At 35.4% G+C, this 24,107-nt stretch overlaps 1 protein-coding gene across 1 annotated transcript in view; it reads left to right on the forward strand.

Moving 5' to 3' along the window:
- Positions 1-24,107, forward strand: part of xirp2b (xin actin binding repeat containing 2b) — a 90,269-nt gene that overhangs the window by 49,956 nt on the left and 16,206 nt on the right. Inside the window, 2 exon segments of the mRNA XM_058788003.1 lie at positions 4,196-4,326; positions 11,492-11,620. Coding sequence (XP_058643986.1) covers positions 4,196-4,326; positions 11,492-11,620 — 260 coding nt within the window.

The raw sequence follows: 24,107 nt of genomic DNA on the forward strand, positions 1-24,107 counted from the left end.
TCATTTTCCTCTTGACAATACCTCATAGATTCTCTCTGGGGTTCAGGTCTGGTGAGTTTGCTGGCCAGTCAAGCACACCAACACCATACTCATTTAACCAACTTTTGGTGCTTTTGGCAGTGTGGGCAGGTGCCAAATCCTGCTGGAAAATGAAATCAGCATCTTTAAAAAGCTGGTCAGCAGAAGGAAGCATGAAGTGCTCCAAAATTTCTTGGTAAACGGGTGCAGTGACTTTGGTTTTCAAAAAACACAATGGACCAACACCAGCAGATGACATTGCACCCCAAATCATCACAGACTGTGGAAACTTAACACTGGACTTCAAGCAACTTGGGCTATGAGCTTCTCCACCCTTCCTCCAGACTCTAGGACCTTGGTTTCCAAATGAAATACAAAACTTGCTCTCATCTGAAAAGAGGACTTTGGACCACTGGGCAACAGTCCAGTTCTTCTTCTCCTTAGCCCAGGTAAGATGCCTCTGACGTTGTCTGTGTTTCAGGAGTGACTTAACAAGAGGAATACGACAACTGTAGCCAAATTCCTCGACACGTCTGTGTGTGGTGGCTCTTGATGCCTTGACCCCAGCCTCAGTCCATTCCTTGTGAAGTTCACTCAAATTCTTGAATCGATTTTGCTTGACAATCCTCATAAGGCTGCGGTTCTCTCGGTTGGTTGTGCATCTTTTTCTTCCACACTTTTTCCTTCCACTCAACTTTCTGTTAACATGCTTGGATACAGCACTCTGTGAACAGCCAGCTTCTTTGGCAATGAATGTTTGTGGCTTACCCTCCTTGTGAAGGGTGTCAATGATTGTCTTCTGGACAACTGTCAGATCAGCAGTCTTCCCCATGATTGTGTAGCCTAGTGAACCAAACTGAGAGACCATTTTGAAGGCTCAGGAAACCTTTGCAGGTGTTTTGAGTTGATTAGCTGATTGGCATGTCACCATATTCTAATTTGTTGAGATAGTGAATTGGTGGGTTTTTGTTAAATGTGAGCCAAAATCATCACAATTAAAAGAACCAAAGACTTAAACTACTTCAGTCTGTGTGCACTGAATTTATTTAATACACGAGTTTCACACTTTGAGTTGAATTACTGAAATAAATGAACTTTTCCACAACATTCTAATTTATTGAGATACACCTGTAGAATAGTTCACCAGCATAAGCCAGCAGCAGATTCTTGCACTTATCCTGAATGTGTTTCGTTTACTGGCATGTGATCAGATCCCAGCTTAGACTGTCACTCTAATGAAGACACCAAAGCATTTCCCACAATGCTGCTGTCAGTGCTGTGAATGGTTTTCTTAATAACGAAACACAAATAAACCCCATACCACATTTCATATTCATGCATTTGCTAACACATCCAGAGCACAATCATTTATTTTAATTGCTTTCTTCAGAAAAAGATCTTTCTTCTTTTTTGTTGAAAGTGCTTGTTAGAGCAACTGATTCTTCTATTTCAAAGCATGTATGATCTATTTTAAAAGTCAATGCTGAAAAAAAAAAAGTAAAAAAAAAAAAAAAGCTCTGATGAAGTGCAACACAAAAGTACACACACTGGTAGGCTATATTAGGTATTTTAATGTAACAAATATATGCTAATAATATTGTGTACAATTATTTGGTAATACTTATCTGAAAGGCTTTATATATAGTGCATTATAAAAATAGTTTTAAGGCATTAATTATACCTTGTAATGCACCTTATAATGTATTTGTATTATCTCATGAATAATTGTAACCACAGTTATACTACATTATAATACTTAACTATTCATTGTTGCACATTTAATAATGCATTAAAACACATGACAAACAAACCTTCAAATATTATAATGCGTTTTAAATTTGGTTACAATTATTTATGAAAAGATATAATGCATTACAACATATAATATGGATACCTTTATAATGCATCATACATAAGGCTTTTGAATTAATTTGAACTATACACTGTGAAAAATAATTTTTCGAAGTTGTAAATAAAGATTATTGTAGAACATTTTACAAAAATGCTATTTCAGTCTTTCTACTTAAACATTTTGTGTTTAATTAAATGTTACTTGCTGTTCCTTTGTCATAAAGTGTGAAATTTACTAGCAGTTTCTGAATGAAAATTGTTTCTTAGTGGACACTGAAATAAAGTGTTCACTCAGAAATCACTCACAAATAATTACAAAGCTGACAAGAAAATCATTTCAGTCTTTCAAAATGTCATGTTTAATTTGTGTTATTTGTCATTGCACTCCAATAATTGTCGTTTTAGTTGCAACTTGTAAAATATTATTTATAGATGGTGTACATGTGTCAGTTAATATTGATTTATTTTGTATTAAATTAATAATTGACAGTTCTTTTGCAATTTTTGGTGGATTTTTTTTTTCTTAATGCTCATTGCGGTGCATAATGAGATTGCATTCTGTATGAATACAGGAGCGCCCTTAAATGCTGTCTAGATAGGCAGCTTGCTAGATTTTGGCACAGACTTCATAGAGGAGAGAAAATAATGTTTTGACAAGCACTACAAAATTGTATTAGCTGTGCTATATGTCAGAAACATGTTCAATCACATGTGACAGGCTATTATACACATCAAATTTGAGTCCTTTAGAGAAATTGGGTAGTTGCACACCCACATTAGTGTATTTTTCTTCGACCATACGTCAATATAAACATGCGCGAACACCGAGGGTGGGATTAGATGCTCGGTTCGAGCTGCCAACAGCTCATTACCTTAATGAGGTTTTACAGCAGCCAGAGAGACGCGTCTTCATATTCGACAATGTCTAATTGGGTTAGTGATGGGCTGACAGTGCAATTGATCTCACTGACGCTCCTGGATGAAGCAAGAAAGCCTTCGGTCATCAAAGTTCCTCCACCACCTCGCAGCGTTTTCCCATTAAGGTCTCACCTCCGGCTATGTTTAGGCTTGTTAGAAATACAGTGTGACTTCACCCTAGAACGACTCTGAGGTGTCTGGCCTTTGAGACGGCGTTGACGGATAGCCTGTTGTCTTAGCTGAATTGCAACCTGGGTAGCTATGCAAACTCTCGCAGTTAAATGTAGGACCAGCCATTTGACCTTTGCAAACATGACCTGTGGTCGCATGCGATATTAAACCCGTATCTGCTCTGCATCCAAGAATATGAACTCCTTGTAAGGTGCTCGGCTGAATACTGAGCAGGATTCCTGATTATTCAATTTAGCTCGAGCTGTCGAGTGCAGAATGTTATGTCATTTTATTGTCGAGTCATTAGTGAACTGTCATTTGTTGTGGATAAAGTAATTCATCTCCTTTTTTTAATGAGCAACACAATTAAAGTCTTAATGAAGCCGCTGTATGACTCCCAGATTGCTGTAATCAGTCTTTATTGAAGTTTTTAGAGTCACGTTCCACCTAAAAAACCTGGTGCATTAATCTAAGGGTTGTTTTTACAAAGCGAGGACCTATAAATCTGTGGGTAAAACATTCAAATAGTAATGCAGATTTATATGTTCATCAAGGGGTAAATTATAGAACACTCTTTTGACTCTTTTTCCATATGCCCTGCAGTTAATCTTGCTTGTATGCACTAATGACCTGGTTTAATTTGGTAGTGTTTGCCAAGTCAAGCATCGCTATTATTGTTCATGTTTACGCTTGGTGGTTTGCACAAACCCCTAACGTTAAGTTTTAAATCTTTCACCGTTTGTACTACAGACGCAGAGAGGTTTGCTGTTACTTTTCTGTGGCAGGTTTTGACCTGGGCCTGTACGTAAAAACCCAGAACACCTTAGGAACCACCTAGAAGAACTTAGAAACCCCCCAAAACACTCTAGCAACCAGTTAACAACCACGCAGAAGACCCTAGCAATTCCTTAGCAAGCACTCAGAAGACTCTAGCAAACAGTAAAGGTCTGTTCACACCAAGGACGATAACTATAATATAACAAAAAAAGATACATTTCTAAAAATTGTTCTCAATACTGGTGTGGACGATAATATAACTATCTTTTATAGCTATTGTTCTTGGTGTGAACGGCCTTAACTCTAGCAAACAAATACTCACCCTAGCAACCCCATAGCAACCATCCAGGACATTGTGGAGGAGTTTTTTTTTAATTGCATGGGCAAGCAAATTTTTTTCTTCTAAAAATATTCAAATCTAATTGGATTGTTTTGTCTGTTGATTTCTTTCCACCTGCAGGTAGCGTTGCAGCATCCAGAACAGGCACACTGGAGGAGAGCACTCACTCCGAACCTGTCCCGCTGAAAAACCGCATGGCTGTGTACCAGGCAGCGGTTTCCAATCAGGACAGAACAGGCTTCTCCAGTTCGGTACGCTTTACACACACACGGGTGAAAACTGATCCGATCATAGGAGACTCATTTGGGATGGAAATACCAGTTGTAAACAGCAATCACCACTCGTGACTGAATTGCACGAGGGATTTCAAAAATGAAAATTTGCTGTTGATTTACTCACCCTCAGGCCATCCAAGATGTAGATGACTTTTTTTCTTGAGTACAACAAGAAGATTTTTAGCTGAAACTGTGGTCCTTGGTGATTCTCAAAATGCAAGTAAATGACTACCAGTTTTTGAGAAAAAAAAAAGCATATCAAAGAAACACAAAAATGCATACCCATAGCTCCTGCTGATATACTGAGTAGAGCCCTGCACGGGCCTAAAATTTAGTCCCTAGCCCGGCCCTGGCCCGAGACGCTCAGGCCCTAGCCCGGCCCGTGTCCGACAGCTCATCAGAATTCTCGGCCCGAGTCTGACCCGAGCCCATCTTTTTTCCCCCTTCTCCCAAAACAGCTTATCTACTACTGTTTCAGCTATTAAAATAGTTCAGTTTTGTGTGAAATGGCAAAGTGATTGTATTTAGTTTCGTTATTTTATTAAGTTAATTTAGAAAAACGTTTGGAGCATTTTTTTTTATTCGTTAAATGAAAGTTTTTCCAAGCGGCCAGCGGCAGACAGCGAGTTGATCATAGCCTATGTTTGATCAATTTAGCTTTCTCAATTCATCACGACTTCTCTAAAATTAAATCTATAATTATAAAACAGCTCCACAATGTTAGTTTAAACGCTTGAGCTAGATAAATAGTTTGATAGTTAGATCCAGTAGTTTGTGCAGCGAGTGGAAGCTGAAGCGTGCTTTACAGGACGCGCAAGAATGATCACTTGCATTGGAAACATTTCAAAACACGCTGTCACTTTTGCTCATAAAGGTAAGAGTAAAAGGCTACGTTCGGAACTGTAAAGGGTCTACTTTTATTTGTGTGCACTCACAATATCAACAAAACGTGCTTTTATAAAAAAAAAAGGGGGGGGAAAAAGCGGAGCGCTTCTGAAAAACCGAAACACAGCATATAGCCTACATGCCTCACTGACTTGATAAATATAGTATCTATAGAAAGCTTTGAATTACTACTTTAAAACGAAATAATTCGAATCGAAAACAAAAACTCTTTCATTATAAAATCCCTAAAGATGCATTTCTCTCTAAAGGCACATCCAGTGAGGAGATGGCGAGTCAGGATCATCATCAAATGCATGGCTGATTAAAAATGCAGCTTTTCCCGAAGCATTGGGAACTTTTTGTAACTCCACACTCCAACTTCTCCCTGATGCTGTGCTGGTCAACTGTCACCTGTATGCTAATGTGTGTGTATGCGTTGCGTATTGCTTAGGCGATGTATAATATTTATAATATAATCAGTATTTAATACAGTAGCCATGTGTGCTCTGAGCGTATATGGGCACAATAAAAGGAGAGAAGCTAAATGAGCCCGAGCCTGACCCGAGCCCGATCTGTAAAAAAAAAAAAAATGGCCCGAGCCCGGCCCGAATGGACTCGGCGTGTCGGGCTCCGTCGGGACCCGACGGGCTTGCAGACCTCTAATACTGAGGTCTTCTAAAGCAAAACGATCGGTCTGTGCAAGAAGAAGAACATCATTACCTGTAATCCAGAGCCTCAGGTAAACGGTCCGGAGTGACGAACCATTCTTTTGAACCAGTTCTTTTTAATTAACCAAATGAATCAGTTCACAAAATCAGACTGAACCGTCTGAAACAGTTTGTGGCTTGAGCAGTGCAGATCTACAAGTCACTCAATCGAAACCCTTTCAGACGCCTGACAGTCACTCTGACTCAAAATAAGGCAAAATACTGGCCTATATGATCATATGAGCGCTCCAGTTCCTCCAACAGTCACTAAACTTGAAGCCGGTGACATGCACATGCGTCAACCAAGCACTTGAACGAAGGGATGAAAGGCTAGTTGTTCACTTTATATGCTTTAGACATGTAAAACATCCACATTTCACATCATTCTTGGGTTCTTTAATAATTGCGTATTCGTTACGACACTGCGCGATTACCTAAACTTGTGAATCAGTTATTTGAATCAGAAACAAACTGTTCAAAAGAACCAGTTAGAGGAAAAGAATCAGATTTCCCCGTTGCCTGAGGCTATGAATTAAAGGTAATAATGTTGTATATAATGTTCAGTTTCTTGCACAGACTGATTGTTTCGTTTCATAAGACCTCAATATATCAAGAGGCACATGTATTTTATTAATTTTTTTCTCAAAAACTGGCAGCTGCTGGCTTGCATTTTATGAATCACCAAGGACCACGGTTTTAGCTTGAAATCTTCTTTACTGTTCTATTCAGGAAAAAAAGTCATCTACATCTTGGATGGCGTGAGGGAGAGTAAATTAACAGCAAATTTTCATTTTTGGGTGAACTATCCCTTTAAAGGTGTAAACAGGGATTACGTGATTCTGCTTCATCACTGTCAGTCATCAGTCATATTTACACAAGCCTTAAGTTCATCTGTTGAGTAGACTAACACTTTTTACTCAGCAGCTCTCATCCGGCTGTCTGAGTGCCATCAAATTGATCAGCCAATATCATTTCAATGAGGCAAATGAGGCACTCGTGTGGCACGCAAACTTGTTATGTCAACGTCTCATTAGAGCAAACGATCAAGGCTGATAAATTCTGACTGTTCTGCGTTTAAACACTGCGTGAGGACTGAGCACTCGTGTCAAATTCATGTATAATTCCGAACTCATTGATTTATACAGTAATTGCTGCCTTGATACATCAAATCACAAAAGAAACCAGTGTGCGTTTGATTTGCGCCCCTCGTCGCGGTAATGGAGACAGAATGTTTGACAGACAAACGCAGTGATGAGGACAAAGAGAGAGACCAAATGAATTAGACAAGCAGTGGACTTCAGCAGGCAGCACATTATGCAGAAACTCCAGGTCTCCAAGGATTTGGCAGTTCTGGAGAAAACTCCTAAAAAAGGTTTCCTAAAAACAGAATTTAGTGACATCAGTAGTGGCTTTGATTCAGGTGCATTAGCTGAGACATGAGAAGAACACAATCACCCGTATTACACAGGAATAAAATCATTTTCTTCAACAGTATTTGTTTTTGATTTCCAGTAAAACACTTAAACATTGTTAAAACAAGAAACATTTAATTAAGAAGCCAAATGAAGTAGCATAAGACTTGTTAAGAATAAGAATATATATATTACCGTTCAATAGTTTTTGTTTGAGAGAAAGAAATTAATACTTTTATTCAGCAAGCGTGCATTAAATTGATCAAATATGACACATTTATTATGTTACAAAAGATTTTTATTTGAAATAAATGCTGTTCCTTTCTATTCATTAAAGAATCCTGAAAAAAATGTATCACAGTTTCACTAAACTATTTAGAAATGCTTCTTGAGCATCAAATCAGCATATAAGAATGATTTCTGAAGGATCGTTAGACAGTGAAGACTGATGCTGAAAATTCAACTTTGTATCACACAAATAAATTAAATTTTACAATGTATTAAAATAGAAAACAGTTATTTGAAATCATAATAATATTTCACAAATGTTCTGTGAAAATAAATGCATCCTTGGTGAGCATAAGAGACTTCTTTTAAAAACATTAAAAAACCTAACCATCCCAAACTTTTTAACAGTATGTTTTTATTAGGGGTGTCAACGTTAACGCGTTAACGCATGCGATTAATCAAAATAATTTAAAGCGTTAATATCTTTTTAACGCAGATTAATAGTTTGATAAGACAATAAACACACGATTATGATAGATATGGTCTGTATGTGAATTTCTTGAGTTGAATGTGTACATCTGAAATGCTAATTTGTGCAGCGATATATAAGGTTATAAATAGCATATTTTAACAACAGTAAACGACCAAATTCCACACGTGATCGGCACTCGATGGTTTGAAGTGAGTTCTGAGTAAAAGTGTATTATTAATCTCATAAATTGTCTTATGAAGCATGATGCTAATATTAGCTCTAATGCAGCTGCAGAACAGGTCCAATTCTTCTTCATAATGCATTTTGTCATAATACTTCACGTAAGGTCGCAAGAAATGTTTTGTTGTATTTATTTAGAAATACTTTTGATAATAGTTGGGTAAATGTATACTGGGATTGAAGCGATGTGGCATGGTAAACGTTTTATTGCCAGTATAAAGGCTGATAATGGCTGAATAAAAACAAAGGAATAATGATAAAATAATAATAAGGATTATGTCTCATACCTGGCGGAAGTGTGAAAGGTTCTGTTTCCTTAAACTAGTTTGTCATGCATTTATTTTTCAACACATTTACAGGTAAATCCTAGTATTTTAAATTTGCGATTAATCGTGATTAATCACAGTCCATGACTGTGATTAACGCGATTAATTTTTTTAATCGATTTACAGCACTAGTTTTTATATTCTCTGAATTAGGTTTCTTAACATGTGTTAACTGTTTTTTAGTTATAGTTTTTTATCTTTTGACAAAAATGTCCTTTTAATTTAGTCACTAATATTTCTCTTGTCATATTCTTTGGTTTTTAGTCAAATTTAAACATTTTTGTCAGAAATAACATTTTAGTTCATTTTTACTAAAATTAACATTAAACTGTCTTTGTAAAAACTCAGAGCTCCTAAAATAATAACATATAATGAGTGTAGTATAGTATTAGGTAATATTTAGACGTTATTTTGATGGGAATTCTACATTTAGAAGGAATCATTTCCATATTTTACACTGTAAAGCAAACTCAAAAATCTGCTGAAGCTGGTTGCCTTAAAAATTTTAAGTTGGCTCAACTTTTTTTCTTTTTTTTTCTTTTCTTTTTTTTTTTACAGTGCAGAGACTGTTTAGGACATATTTCAGCATGTTATGTTTAGTGTGTTTTCAAGGCAACATTGCATTTGCAATGCATCTTCATCTCATCTTATTCATTTACAAAATAAAAAGATTAACACTGAATGAGGTAAAATCTTGCATTTTTATCCAGTTTTTCTTCTCTTGGTGACACTAACCAACTTCCATGTCCTTGACACTCCAAAGTCAGAGTGAGGTGAAGGGCCGAATGCCTCTTTGGACCCCACAGTAGAGAGGTCATGTGCGTGTGCAGTGACATCATTGTTTTCTGTGGCTTTGTCACAGTGTGAAATTGAAATGTGATGATGGCTGACCAGTGGGAGTTCAGAACCTCTCCAGAAACCCAATTCCTTCTGTCTCACTCTCTTTCTCTTTTTTTGGCCAGCTGCTAAAAACAGCATTGCACGTCCGCTCTGCGCCAGTGGAGGTCAGATCCCTACAGGAGGGTAAAAAGTACAGAGAAGTTACTGTTTCTGCTTCAGTACAAGTTAAAATCTACCGGTAGTATTAGTGGCATAATGTCGGCTCATCCCTCGGTGTTTTAAGTTTTAATTTTGCCGATAGAGTAAGGCACTTACAAGTCGAATTTGAAAATTAAAATACAAAGTACATGTGTTCAAGCTACATGTTATGTTGTTGAACATTCCTTTAAGTTAGAGTAATGGTTTAAATACACCAGCGTATTATTTAAAGCAATAGTTGTGGTGACTGCTATAATATAAGAGCATTTTATAAGACAGATAATATAAGCCACGATGACCTATGAAACATGTTTCTGAGGGTATAAGTAAAAATAGCATTTTGCTTTGAAAATACAGTAAGTACAAACAACCCTATTTTCTATGCAAATTAGGCTTATTATAGATGATGCATATATTCACAGAACTCGTTTGTTCACAAAAAGCATTATTTATCAATAGCAATTAATTTTATTAAAGGAATCGTTCACACAAATATGAAGATTTGCTGAAAATGTCTTCACCCTCTGGCCATTCAATACGTAGATGAGTTTGTTTCTGCATTGGAATTAGATTTGGAGAAATGTAGCATTACATCACTCGCTTACCAATGGGTGCTCTACAGTGAATGGGTGCCGTCAGAATGAGAGTCCAAACAGCTGATAAAAACATCACAATAATCCACACCACTCCAGTCCATCAATTAATGTCTTCTGAAGTAAATTGCTGTGCATTTGTGAGAAACAAATTCATCATTAAGGCATTTTTAACTTCAAACTATTGGTTCTGGCTAAAATATGAGTCCTTTATCCATAATATTGTTTTCTGTAGTGAAAAAAGTTTTCTAAAAACTGTTCTAAACAAATATGTGGGTGGATTTTGATTTGAGAGGACTTCTCAAGACATTAATTGAAGGACCAGTGTGGTGTGGATTATTGTGATGTTTTAATCAGCTGTTTGGACTCTCATTCTGACGGCACCCATTCACTGCAGAGGACCCATTGGTGAGTGAGTGATATAATGCTACATTTCCAAATCTCTTCCCATGAAGAAACAAACACATCTTGGAGGGTATGTTTTCATTTTTGGGTGGACTATTCCTTTAACTATTGCTGTCAGACAGTCTATTTATATTTATGAATGTTTGTTTTCATATTTCTATTGGTCATGGCAGCAGTTATACATCAAATGATGGAGAAGAGCGTTATAACTGGGCATATATCCAGATGCAGTGTAGTCAAGCACACTTTCATCAATTTAAAGAGCTGATTCAGGTATCTGGGTCGCAGTGCTGGAGTGACACTGTACAGTATGTCAAATCTTGTAAGTCTGCTCTATCCTGCATCTGATATTTAGAACTTGTTTGCAATATAGAATTGCACCGTGCAAACTGCATTCATTAATTTTGTAGATGGAATTAAATTGCTAAATTAATAAATGAAACAAAGCGGACAGCATGTGCAAATAAACAACACTTCCAGAAGACGACAGCATGGAAGGGTTAACAGGATTGCTGAGTAAATGAAACCTCACAGTATCAGGGCCTCACAATATCATGCCATGCAAATAAGACTGTCATGCAAAATCTTAAAATGTGATTTTGTAAAGCCACAGAGATAATGAGATGAGGGCTGGAATCTGTGCTTGTGTGTGTGTGTGTGTAAGCCACATTGTCTCATGAATATATGAATATTTTTGTTTCATGGTGGATGAAGACGAGAGACAAGTGATCACACTTTCACTCCCATAATCTTGCAGCTCTTGTAAAAGCATAAATCTGCTTAGCATGATTTTCAACGCGGGCGGTCTCTCTGTCTTTGTCTCTTTCTTCATCAGGTCATGGAGGAAGCCGAGGTTTGTTCCCTGCCTGGGGGTCTGGCCAGTGTCCGCAGACAGTTTGAGAATGAGGGCATGTCATCATCTCACACGGTCACCCAGATTCACCACACACACAGATCTGTGCAGGTCAGTGTTGGTAGATACTTGGAAACTGCTTCTCAAACTGGTAACTCGTAATACACACTACTGTTCAGAAGCTTGGGGTCAGTATGTTTTTTTTTTTTAACTTTCTTTCAAAAATATTAAGCAGCACAACTGTTAACATTTATAATAAGAAATATTTATTGAGCAGCAAATCAGCATATTAGAATGATTTCTGAAGGATCATGTGACACTGAAGACCATTAATAGAGTAATGATGCTCAAAATTCAGCTTTTTCATCACAGGAATAAATTACATTTTTAAATGTATTCAAATTGAAAACAGTTATTTTAAATCTTAATAATATTTCACAATATATTCTTGTTTTTAAAATACTTCTTTTTTTTTATTATTAAATAAATGCAGCCATGCTGAGCATAAGAGACTTTTTTCATAAACATTAAAAGAATATCAGAGATCCCAAAATTTTGACAACGGTAGTGTATTGGTTCTGTCATGGCCAAAAATATTGGCACCCTTGGTAAATATGATCAAAGAAGGAAGAAATCCAACCTTTCATTGGACAATAAGAATTTAAAATGGGGGGAAATATCATTATGAAATAAATGTTTTTCTCTAATACACGTTGGCCACAATTAACGGCACCCTTTTATTCAATACTTTTTGAAACCTCCATTTGCCAGTTTAACAGCTCTAAATGTTCTCCTATAATGCCTGATGAGGTTAGAGACACCTGACAAGAGATCAGAGACCATTCCTTCATCCAGAATCACTCCAGACCCTTTAAATTCCCAGCTCCATGACGGTGCTTCTTCTCTTCAGTTCACTCATTTTCTACAGGGTTCAGGTCAGAGGACTGGAATGACCAGCAGAAGCTTGGTTTTGTGCTCAGTGACCCATTTTTGTGTTGTTTTTGAGGTTTGTGTTTGGATTATTGTACGGTTGGAAGATCCAAACATGGCCGGTCTCATTTGTTGGTCTCATTTTTAAAAAGGTTTCTATTTTATTAAAAATTAGCCTTATTAAATGAACGATTATTTATACGTTTTTCTTCCTTCTGGGCCCTGAAATAGAGGAATTTTGGTCAATATTGATAATTAAACAATATTTTGCTGAATGTTTTTTTGTGCTGGCACCTGGGCTGGTTTAGGTCTGTCATGGATAAATAAATATGACAATAAAACTGCCAGTAGGTGGCAGCAAGTCCCTGTTTTAATAAATGACTTACTGAATCATTCATATCAAACAATTCCTTCAAAACGGCTGATTCAATAGAAACGAAACAAGTGAGACCATCTGAATGGACCGCTGAATCCCTGGCTCACTCGATTCGTTTAAAAACTGATTCATTCACGGAATGAAACACCATGTTGCAATGCACTGTTGAATAAAACTAATAGCACATGTCGGTGCCGATAGATAGCCTAGTGGTTAGTGCGCCAACATATAGCACAACTGTGCTCACGGCTTTGATTCCCATCTCTAGGTCCTTTGCCGATCCCACCCCCTCTCTCCACCCAATACTTTCCTGTCTGCACTCCACTGTCCTAAAAGGTATAAAAGCCCCCCCCCCCCAAAAAAAAAAAATAGCACATTTGTGCTTGCGGCCTCGCACACATGTGCTGATATACAGAAAAGTATTGCTTGTTCAATTAATATAAAGACGTAAAAACTCATACATGGGTATTTTTTTGTTTCATTGCTTGAATTATAAGGGCATTCTAACTATATTCTAATGGGCTTCATCGCGCAGTGAATGCTTTTGGTTCTTTTTTTTTTTTCTTCTCAAAGTTGGATGTCAGCTCTCCTATCGTCTCTCAGTCCCTCACAGTCCCACATACATTATGTCAGGAGAATGTATTTAAATTCTAATCAAGGACAAATCATACCTTCTGTTGTCTTCTTTTTAAAGAACTTCAAAGTTGCGTTTGAACCATTTTGTGCGAAAAATGACGAAAACTTGCTTCAGCTCGTTACAGTAGCAAGTTCTGATTGGCCAATCGCCATTATTTAGTTCGTAAATAATCATAAGCAGAGAATTTTAACATTTCATGTGCATGATAAGTTTTACATAATACACAAAATTAATAACCCAAAGGGGATGGTAAGGGGGGATGGTGGTTTTACAGAGGGGATGCTTTTTGTCATTTTCTTCGACCAGGGGGTTCGAGTCCTTGCCGATAACTGAATATGCTGGAGTTTTGTTTCTGGATGAGCGAGGAGAATTTTTTTTTACACCCTCCCAAACAACATGTGGTGATGTAGTTGCTGTTTGACAATTTTTTTTAAGGTTTTCTGACCCCGAGACTCAACTATTTTCGGCAATTCTCCAGCTGTGGTCCTTGGAGAGTCTTTAGCCACTCAAACTCTCCTTCTCACCGTGCATTAGGACGATATAGACACTCGTCCTCTTCCAGGCAGTTTCGTAACATTTTATGTTGATTGGAAATTCTTAATTATTGCCCTGATGGTGGAAATGGGAATTTTCACTGCTCTAGCTCTTTTCTTAAAGCCACTTCACTAATTTGTTAAGCTCAATTATCTTTTGCTGCACATCAGAAATATAGTCTTTGGTTTTTCTCATTGTGATGGATGATTAAGGGAATCTGGGCTTTGTTTTCCCTCCTATTTATATTTCTGTGAAACAGGAAGCCACGGCTGGATAATTTCATGTTCATAATCACCCTGGAGTGCTCAAAATTGTGAATATGAATGGAAATATGCTTCAGAGATATTTTTCTAGGGGTGCCAATAATTGTGTCCAGCGTGTATTTGAGAAAAACATTTATTTCATAATGATATTCTCCCCCCATTTTAAATTCTTATTATCCAATGAAAGGTTAGATTTTTGTGATATTTTATTTATTTTTTTAAAATAAAAGATCAAAAGGATTAACAATGCAGACAAATTTTCACAGCCTTCTTTGATCATATTTACCAAGGGTGCCGATATTTTTGGCCATGACTATGTTAATATACAGTACATATTTTCAAAAAATTAAAAAAATGATCTAAAAAATTTTTATAATAAATGAGCCTTTTGGATTTGTAATGGTTAACATATCAGATATATGTTGCCATATTTATACAGTTAAAAGTTTGGACACGCTTCCTCAATTTTATTATGAGTATTTCTTATTTTTTATTTGACTTTACATTTGTTTTTCTATAAACAATTATTGTAGTCAATTTTCCTACTTATGGTTATTTTAAGTAATATTTCACAATATATTTTATTTACAATATATATTTCACAATATATTCAAATAGAAAACAGTTATTAAAAAAAAAATAAATAAATAAATAAATATATATATATATATATATATATATATATATTACTGCAGAAACATAAAAAAAAAATATTGATTCAAAACTTTTGAACAGTAGTATAAAATCAAATTGGCAACCTAGTTATATTGCGTTGCTGTCACATACATCTGCAACAAAATGTTTTTGATGAATAAGAACATGCAGGCTTTTTTATATATTTAAACATTACAGGCCAAAACAAACTACAAAAAAATGAAAAATGTTTATTTATTTTTTTATCTTTGATAAATATATTATTAAATATATTTTTAAATGTTTAATTATATTTGAGCAAATCATCGGAATGGTATACAGTATATGCATACTGCTATGTATGTGTATTGAAAAGAATTAAGTGCTAAAATGCATTTGAGATGCAGTGACTTTGATTTTGACTCACTGACATACAGAATCTGTTAAAAAAATAAATGAATTTTAATGTCGTACTAAAGTGTCACACATCATTACACACGTATCAGTTTAGCTTCTTCCCAGGCGATTTATGGCACAAGAGAATCGTGACTGAACATAAAGAAGAACACATTCTTATTTTGTTCATCTTTTTAATGCTTTTGTACATTTTAAAGTCCCAAAACTAATCCTAAAGGTGTTTCACATCTAGCTTTTGTTTTCCATTCTAATCTTCAATTGTAAAATTAAGACTAGTTCAAAACTAGTTGCAAAACTAGTTCAAATGCAATGAAGCGTATAGGTGTGAATGTGAGATGCTAAAAAAAACAACAAATGTGTCCCACATCGTTTCAATCAAATGCATTTCTGTTCATTTAGATACAGAGCACTTGTGTTTCTTATAGCATGCTTGGCAACTCTAATCGCCACTAGTTTTAGTTCTGGTACAGGTATTAGACGCTATAAGCATGCATGCAACTTCCACATGAGCAAAACATCTTCTGGTGTAGAAAGTGAAGTGTGTGCATGGACTTTCAAAATAAGATTAATCCTCTTACAGCTGACCTTACACCAAAACCCGAAATCTGACACAATAACAAGTCAAATCTCTAACCATCTGTACACTCTCAGATCTGCATAGATTCTCTCAAGCTTCTGAAGCCCATTAGCATTGGCACACGCTAATATTATGCATGCAGTGCCTGCCTCTGAAAAAAATCAGATACTGCTCGCAGTGAGAGAAGCAGAATGGAGATAAATTTTGGTCACAGTCTGTGTAATCCAGCTCTGCCGATCCAAATTGAATCCAGTCCACCCATCCATACCAGTGGGTCTGAGCGCACTCTGTTCACCCTGCAGGGACGAGGTGGCTTCGGCTCACTGATAGAGGAAAAAAAAAAACAGACAGAATGAATACAGAATGACAGGAGAAAGTGGGAGATGTGCTCTCAACTTGTCTGCCAGAACATCAGCGCTCAAGTGCTGTAAAGCCACGCCTCTCAAACTGTGCTAGCTGACGTGAATCATCAAATATAAAATATTATGAAGCATATATTTAAATTCATATTTTTTTTATTATGCCTTATTTCTAATTTCTGGTTGATGTGCAATTTAAAGTGTGCTTCATCCAGTTTTAAATGTGAAATGCATGTAGGATGCTAATCAGGACACTTCAAAATGTAGTAATTGGCTTTCTTTCGATTTGAGTTCAGTTGGCAACAAACCACAGAATATTGATTTGTAACTCGAATTGGCATGAAAAGCAGAGGAATTCAACAAAAACACTGAGGTGAGAATGTTAATTACTTAAAAAAATGACTTTTTAAATAGTTTTTCTTTCTTTATGTCTTTCTTTCTCTTTGGCTTGAAAATACAAGAGTACAAACGCCTCCTTTCTATGCAGATTTGGATCATTATAAAATTGTGCTTTCATTCTCAAAATGTATTTATTTACAAAAAGCATTATCTACCTGCAGCAATTAATTAGTTAACTACTGTACATTGTAAAAAATGATTTTTCTAAGTTTTCGAAGATTGTTGGAGTGCATTTTACAAGAAAATACAATTTCAGGTTTTCTACTTTTAAATTTCATGTTTAATGCAATGTTCAATGTTACTTGCTGTTTCTTTGTAAATGTACTTGCATTGTACAATTTCTGTATGAAAATTGTTTCGACACCAATTTTAATTTAGTGAATTTAATTTAGTGAGTGGCAGCAATTTTGTAACTGGCTTCAGCTCAGCTAACGGTGAATGTTCTCATAATTTTGGGGTAACGCTCACTTTAAGGTTATCTCAAAAGTTATGAACAAACCAGTGCTCAAACTAAATCAATAGCAGCCTCAGTTAAAGCTGTAATAATGGCATTTCATTGCAGATTTGGCAAACTATCCAGTGCATTATGGTTTGCACTCTGGAGATTGGTTTCTATTTCAACATGTTTGTGCAGCGTTGAGCAATGTAGCCAATCACAGACATATCTGTTGATTTCTTGAATGCAACAGCCAATCAGAGGCGTTTAAGTTAGAATCCACTCACCGCTCAAATCACCACAGTTTTTATTCAGGTGTTGCGTTCAGCACAAATCATCTTATTATTACAAAGTTTAGATGTGATGTAAATAAGAGATTCGTTGTGCAGTGTGAACTTTATCGGTTATTGCGATGAACTAAGATGAGTGACAGCTTTTTAGTGATTATTAAGAGAGCGCTCTTTTCACCATAGCGATAGATGACATATATAAATAATAAATTATATTAGCACCCTCACTAATTTAAGAAGCACCCTCAGTGTTTGATTTTGCATGGAGCCTGACCTGGAATAAACATTATTCCACTAGAATGTTAGTTCAAAGTAATGTGGTCTTTAATAATGTTCTCAAAACATTAGCTCAAAAACATTATTTATGCATCATTCATGGAATGTTTCCCCCCCACCCTGAAACATTTTGAAAAACTAGATGCTTTGAATGTTCAGCGAATGGTGTGAAAAACAGTGTTTTTATAACTTATTAGGAGCATTAGCAAGGCATTTTTAGAACAAATTTCTGTTAGCTGAGAATTGGCTACAAACCACAGGATGTTGATATATAATTTGAAGTGGAATGACAGGAAGAGGAATTCAACAAAGTAAACATCTGCTAGATTTCATGAAGGTAATATGAGTGGTATGTTTTTGACTCTAAAATGCTGGATTCAGGTCTCAGTTTTGAGAATTGATAAAGAAATGAAGTCTTACAGCAGGTTTAAGCACTTCTAAACAGACAGGAGAAGTTGTAAAAATCTTTATGAGCGGTTATTAACCATTTAGGTTACACTGCAGTCATGAAACCATGATTTGCTACCTGCTAGTCAAAGGCAGGTGATATTGGGAGGAAATAATGATGTAATATTGATATTACATTCCTGAGCAGCAGATAATCTCACCAGTATTTTTGGTTTTCCTAGAAGAGAGAGATTGTAAATTGCTTATAAAAGTTTCCTTGGTATACTGTAAATTTAGGAATACACTTTAGTTTAGGGTCCAGTTCTCACTGTTAACAATAGTTGCTTATTCACATGCATATTACTAGCATATTTGCTATTCATGCATTTTTATGAAGCACATATTAATGCCTTAAGGTCATTGCACACTGAGTCCGAAATTCTCGTCCGATATTTTCGCACGTTAAAAAATAAATATGACCTCGCATTGTGTCAATCATTTTCTGCGTTTTTGCATTTCTCAAAGATTTTCTGCGTTTTAACATCCGTAGGAAGCACTTTGATAGGAAAGGATGATGAATACAGAAAATAAAAAAAATTAAAAACGCATACGAAAATTTCAGAGTCAGTGTGCAAGGACCTTTATTCTGCGTGAACATATTTTAGATTGCTTAATTCTACCCCATACTTAAACTTAACAACTACCTTAATAACTGTTAATCAGTAGTAATCAGGAGTTTATTGAGTTAATAGTTCGTTAATAGTGAGAATCGGTCCCCAAACTAAAGTGTGACCAAATTAGGTACATTTACAACAAACATGTTATAAATATAACATTTTGAGAACCACTACTTTAGATGTTTAGATCTGAAAATATGTTCCTCTATTTTTGTAGCTTTATGAAATCAAGATGCAAATGTATACAGACAAAGTGTAGTTTAGTGTAGTGTAGTGTAGTTTACTGAAAATTAGATGGAATTACCACAGTTTGGCAGTAATCCACAGCTCACAAAGAGAAGCATGTTGTAAATGATAAGCACTGAGTAGACAAATGAGAGCATAAGCTGACATTATGTATCATGCAGCAGTTATTTGAGAGAAGGATCAAAGGATTCTGCTGCAGCAGGTCATCTCATTATCTGTGCGTTCTGTTGCTCGTGGTGACACTAATTTATTAAACTTGTTTGTGTGTGCATGTTGGGAAGGAGGTGTGTGTATATTTAAACTATAACTTGTGTCACATTCTGTGTGTGTTTGGTATGTAGGATGTATTTTTGAGCTTGTTTTTATCCTTTTTCTGGATAATGAGGCCTGTGTTTATCTTTTGTATTTTAGACAAGTGTGATTTTTTTTTTTCTTTCTTTCTTTTCTATAGGTTATTTTCTGTTCGGATTATCTAATACAACCTGAAATATCTTCAGCTTTCTTTAAAGGAACACTCCACTTTTTTTGGAAATAGGCTCATTCTCCAACTCCCCCAGAGTTAATAAGTTGAGTTTTACCGTGTTGGAATCCATTCAGCCGATCTCTGGATCTGGCGATAGCACTTTTAGCATAGCTTAGCATAGATCATTGAATCCTATTAGACCAGTAGCATCGCGTTCAAAAATGACCAAAGAGTTTCGATAGTTTTCCTAATTAAAACTTGACTCTTCTGTAGTTATATTGTGTACTAAGACCGGCGGAAAATGAAAAGTTGCGATTTTCTAGGCCGATATGATTAGGAACTATACTCCCAGTCCGGCGTAATAATCAAGGAACTTTGCCGCGGCAGCAGGCGCAGTGATATTACGCAGCGCCTGAAAGTAGTCTCCAGCTATGTTATAACTAGGTACCTGGCTGGGGACTACTTTCAGGCCCTGCGTAATATCACTGCGCCTGCTGCGGCCATGTTACGGCAGCAAAGTTCCTTCATTATTACGCCGGAATGAGAGTATAGTTCCTAGCAAAATCGGACTAGAAAATCGCAACTTTTCATTTTCCGCCGGTCTTAGTACACAATATAAGACTTTTTAAACAAAACATGTTTAAAACAAGTGTCTTTTCAACCACAGAACCTATTCATGGTCTGTCAGTTTATCATCCAAAACTGATTTGCTTAATTTAAGCAGGAATAAATGGAGAACTAGAAGTTCCTCCTAAAATTAAATGAACAAAGAGTCAATAATCAGTATATTAACGATTATATTAACAAAGGTAATTGCCACAAAAGTTCTTGTGATGTCAAAATCACATTGAAAATGCCAAATCATTTATATCATATACTGTATGATATAAAATATATTTAAAAATAAACATAATAAAAGAGGATTGTTAAAAATTTTCTATTATAAAATCATAAAAATATTATATTAAAAATATTTTACCTTTTTAGGAGTTTATTTACTTAATTATGCTCTATTTTTATCCATCAGTAAAAGATTACATTTTTAAGTGACATAGATATCATTAGATTTTTTTTAAATCAATTTTGTCTCATTCAGTAAATGCCAATTTTTACATTTAATCTATAAAAGAGCCTTTTTAATACAGTAATATATCAATGAGAATGTATATCAGTGCATTAATACAAAAAAAAAAAAAAGAATCAAAAATAAACTTTTGAAACTGACATTGTAAATTCATATTTACAATGTAGTTAAATATAACAACACATTTAAATGCAACATTAAAATTGCTTTTTTTATTGAGCATTGACAAATTCCTAAAACTGCTATTTAGATTTGTAGGACTGCAAATTTAAATTTTACATGCAATTTAAATCACTTTAATACAGTAATATACCACTTGACGGGGTTGATTAATTACTATAAAATATATATTTTTTCCTTGGGAAAAAAGACATGTACTGTAGCCTACTGTACCTGATTGCCTATATATCCAATATTGAATTAAATCAAGATTGAAAGTGAATTGAAATAGCTTGTGAATCAAAATCGAATAAATCAAATAAAAAAATCTCAATACACAGCCCTACAAATGGCTTTTTTTTATCCTTTTGTCAATCAAGTTAAAAGATATCATTGAACAGTTCACATCTGAGCGTAGCCAATGAACTTTGTCCCTTTTTTTCCCATTTTCAAATGCTTTTTCGCTTTGAATCAAAGTTTGTAGTGTTGCGATTCATCTCAGAGCCGGTTGGTTTGGTTAATGACTTGGAACTCTTTATTAAAGTGTTTTTTGAAGTCTCTCTGGAGAAAATGAAAAATACTTCACCAGAAGCTAAGCAGCTGAAGCGGTGGGCGGTCACTGTTGCGCTGTTGCTTTGATGAGTGTTTTTAGGTCTGATTCTCAGTCACCTTTGGTTTTAATGATGCAATCTACATCAGTGTATGTCAGTCGTATCTCTTTTAACGATGAGCATGTGTTTTCTGCTGTTTTTATGGATTGGTATTGATTTCGTCCCTGTTGATGATATCACACTTGTTTATGCGCAGCTGCATGTGTTTGTGTGTGGGCGTGTGAGTTGGAACATATTATAGCATTACAAAATCTGCTCATCCAAGGGCTGAAACCATTAAACCTGCCGTTTAACAGAAATTGACCCTGACTAATCATAATCCTGATATGGAAAATGAAAATGTACAGATTAATTCCAAGCTTTAATTTGTGCTTGGGTAATACAGATTTCATGCAAATATGCATAAATTAATTTTAGATTTTATTATAATGGTGTTTCCTTGAAATTATGTAGACAAAGCATGTGTGTATTACAGAATGTGTAAATGATTGAGATATGCTAGCAGTCAGGTTAAGTATGTGGCTTTTATTAAAAAGAAAAAAAATTAATTAAACATTTGTCACCATGATTTTGGCAAGTCATATTGTTTTGAGAATAGAACCTTCAGCATTTGATGTCTGTTGGTTTGATATCTAGCTTTCTAATTCAATCCATAAAGATCAAAAGTTTGAAATCATTAAGATTGTTTTTATGTTTTTATCCATTTTAGTCTCTTCTGCTCAAAATACAGTAAAAACAGTGATATTGTGATTTTCTATTTGAATATATTTTAAAATGAAATTTATTCCTGTGGCGCAAAGCTGTATTTTCAGCATCATTACTCCAGTCTTCAGTGTCACATGATCCTTCAGAAATCATTCTAATATGCTGATTTGATTCTTAATTGTTATCAATTGTTATTAGTGTCTTTGATTGACTTTATTATTATTATTTTCTACTTATCTGTCTTTGATGAATAGAAAGTTCAAAAGAACAGCGTTTGTTTGAAAAATAATTATTTTGTAATATCATAAATGTCTTTACTGTCACTTTTGATCAATTTAATGTATACTTTGCTGAATAAAAGTTTAAATTTCTTAAAGAAAAGATAAAATTCCTAAAAACTATTATGTAGCAAAATGGTTTTTAACATGAATTATAATAAGAAATGTTTCTTGAGCAGCAAATCAGCATATTAACATGATTTCTGAAGAATCATGTGACACTGAAGACTGGAGTAATGATGCTGAAAATTCAAAAAGAAAAAGTTATTTGAAATTGTAATAATATTTCACAACATTACTGTTTTTACTGAATTTTTAATTAAATAAATGCAGCCTTGGTGAGCAGAAGAGTGTTCTTTCTAAACATTTAAAAATCTTAATTATTCTAAAGTTTGACCAGTAGTATATACAGTGCCCTCCACTAATATTGGCACCCTTGGTAAATATGAGCAAAGGTGGCTGTGAAAATAAATCTGCATTGTTTATCCTTTGATCTTTCATTAAAAAAATTCACAAAATTATAACCTTTCATTGAAGTAAATCTCATTGTGAAATAAATGCTTTCTCTAGTTCATATTGGCCACAGTTATTGCAACGTCCTTTTCCCAGGGTAACAGCTCTGAGTTTTCTCCTGTAATGCCTGATGAGGTTAGAGACACCTGACAAGAGATCAGAGACCATTCCTTCATCCAGAATCACTCCAGACCCTTTAGATTCACAGCTCCATGTTGCTGCTTCTTCTCTTCAGTTCACTCATTTTCTACAGGGTTCAGGTCAGAGGACTGGAATGACCAGCAGAAGCTTGGTTTTGTGCTCAGTGACCCATTTTTGTGTTGTTTTTGAGGTTTGTTTTGGATTACTATCCTGATGGAAGATCCAACCACAGCCCATTATAAGATTTCTAACAGAGTCAGTCAGCTTTAGATTTTTTATCTGTTGATATTTGAGAGAATCCATGATGCCATGTGTCTAAACAAGATGTCCGGGACCTCTGGCAGAAAAACAGGCCAACGACATTAAAAATCCAGCAGTATATTTAACCGTGGACATGGGGGTACTTTTTATCCCTGTTTGTACTAAACCCATCTAGTGGGTTTGCTGCCAAAAAGCTATTTTTTTAGTTTCATCTGACCATAGAAGCCAGTGCCATTTGAAGTTCCAGTCGTGTCTGATAACTGAATATGCTGGAGTTTGTTTTTGGATGAGCGAGGAGCCTTTTACTTGAAACCCTCCTGAACAATATGTGGTGATGTAGGGGCTGTTTAATATATATATTTTTCAGGTTTTCTGACTCCAAGACTCAACTAATCTCTACAATTCTCCAGCTGTGGTCCTTGGAGAGTCTTTAGCCACTCAAACTCTCCTTCTCACCGTGCATTAAGACGATATAGACACACGTCCTCTTCCAGGCAGATTTGTAACATCTTTAGTTGATTGGAACCTCTTAATTTTCAATGCTTTAGCTTTTGTCTTACAACAACTTTCTATTTTGTGAAGCTCAACAATCTTGTTCTGCACATCAGAACTATATTGTTTGGTTTTACTCCTTGTGATGGATGATTAAGGGAATTTGGCCTTTGTTTTCTTTATATTTATAATCCTTTGGAACAGGAAGTCATAGCTGGACAATTTCATGCTCCTGGTCTCCCTGGTATGCTAAAAAAAAAAAGTAAATATGAATGGGAATATACTTCAGAGATATTTTACTCACAAGAATTTCCAGGGGTGCCAATAATTGTGGCCAACATGCATTGGAGAAAAACATTTATTTTATCATGAGATTTTTTTTAACTTCAGTGATATAGGTTAGAATTTGAATGAAAGAAGGATAAACAATGCAGATTTATTTTCACTGCTACCT

The sequence above is a fragment of the Onychostoma macrolepis genome, chromosome 09 (genome assembly GCF_012432095.1).
Source record: "Onychostoma macrolepis isolate SWU-2019 chromosome 09, ASM1243209v1, whole genome shotgun sequence".
Taxonomy (NCBI): Eukaryota; Metazoa; Chordata; class Actinopteri; order Cypriniformes; family Cyprinidae; genus Onychostoma; species Onychostoma macrolepis.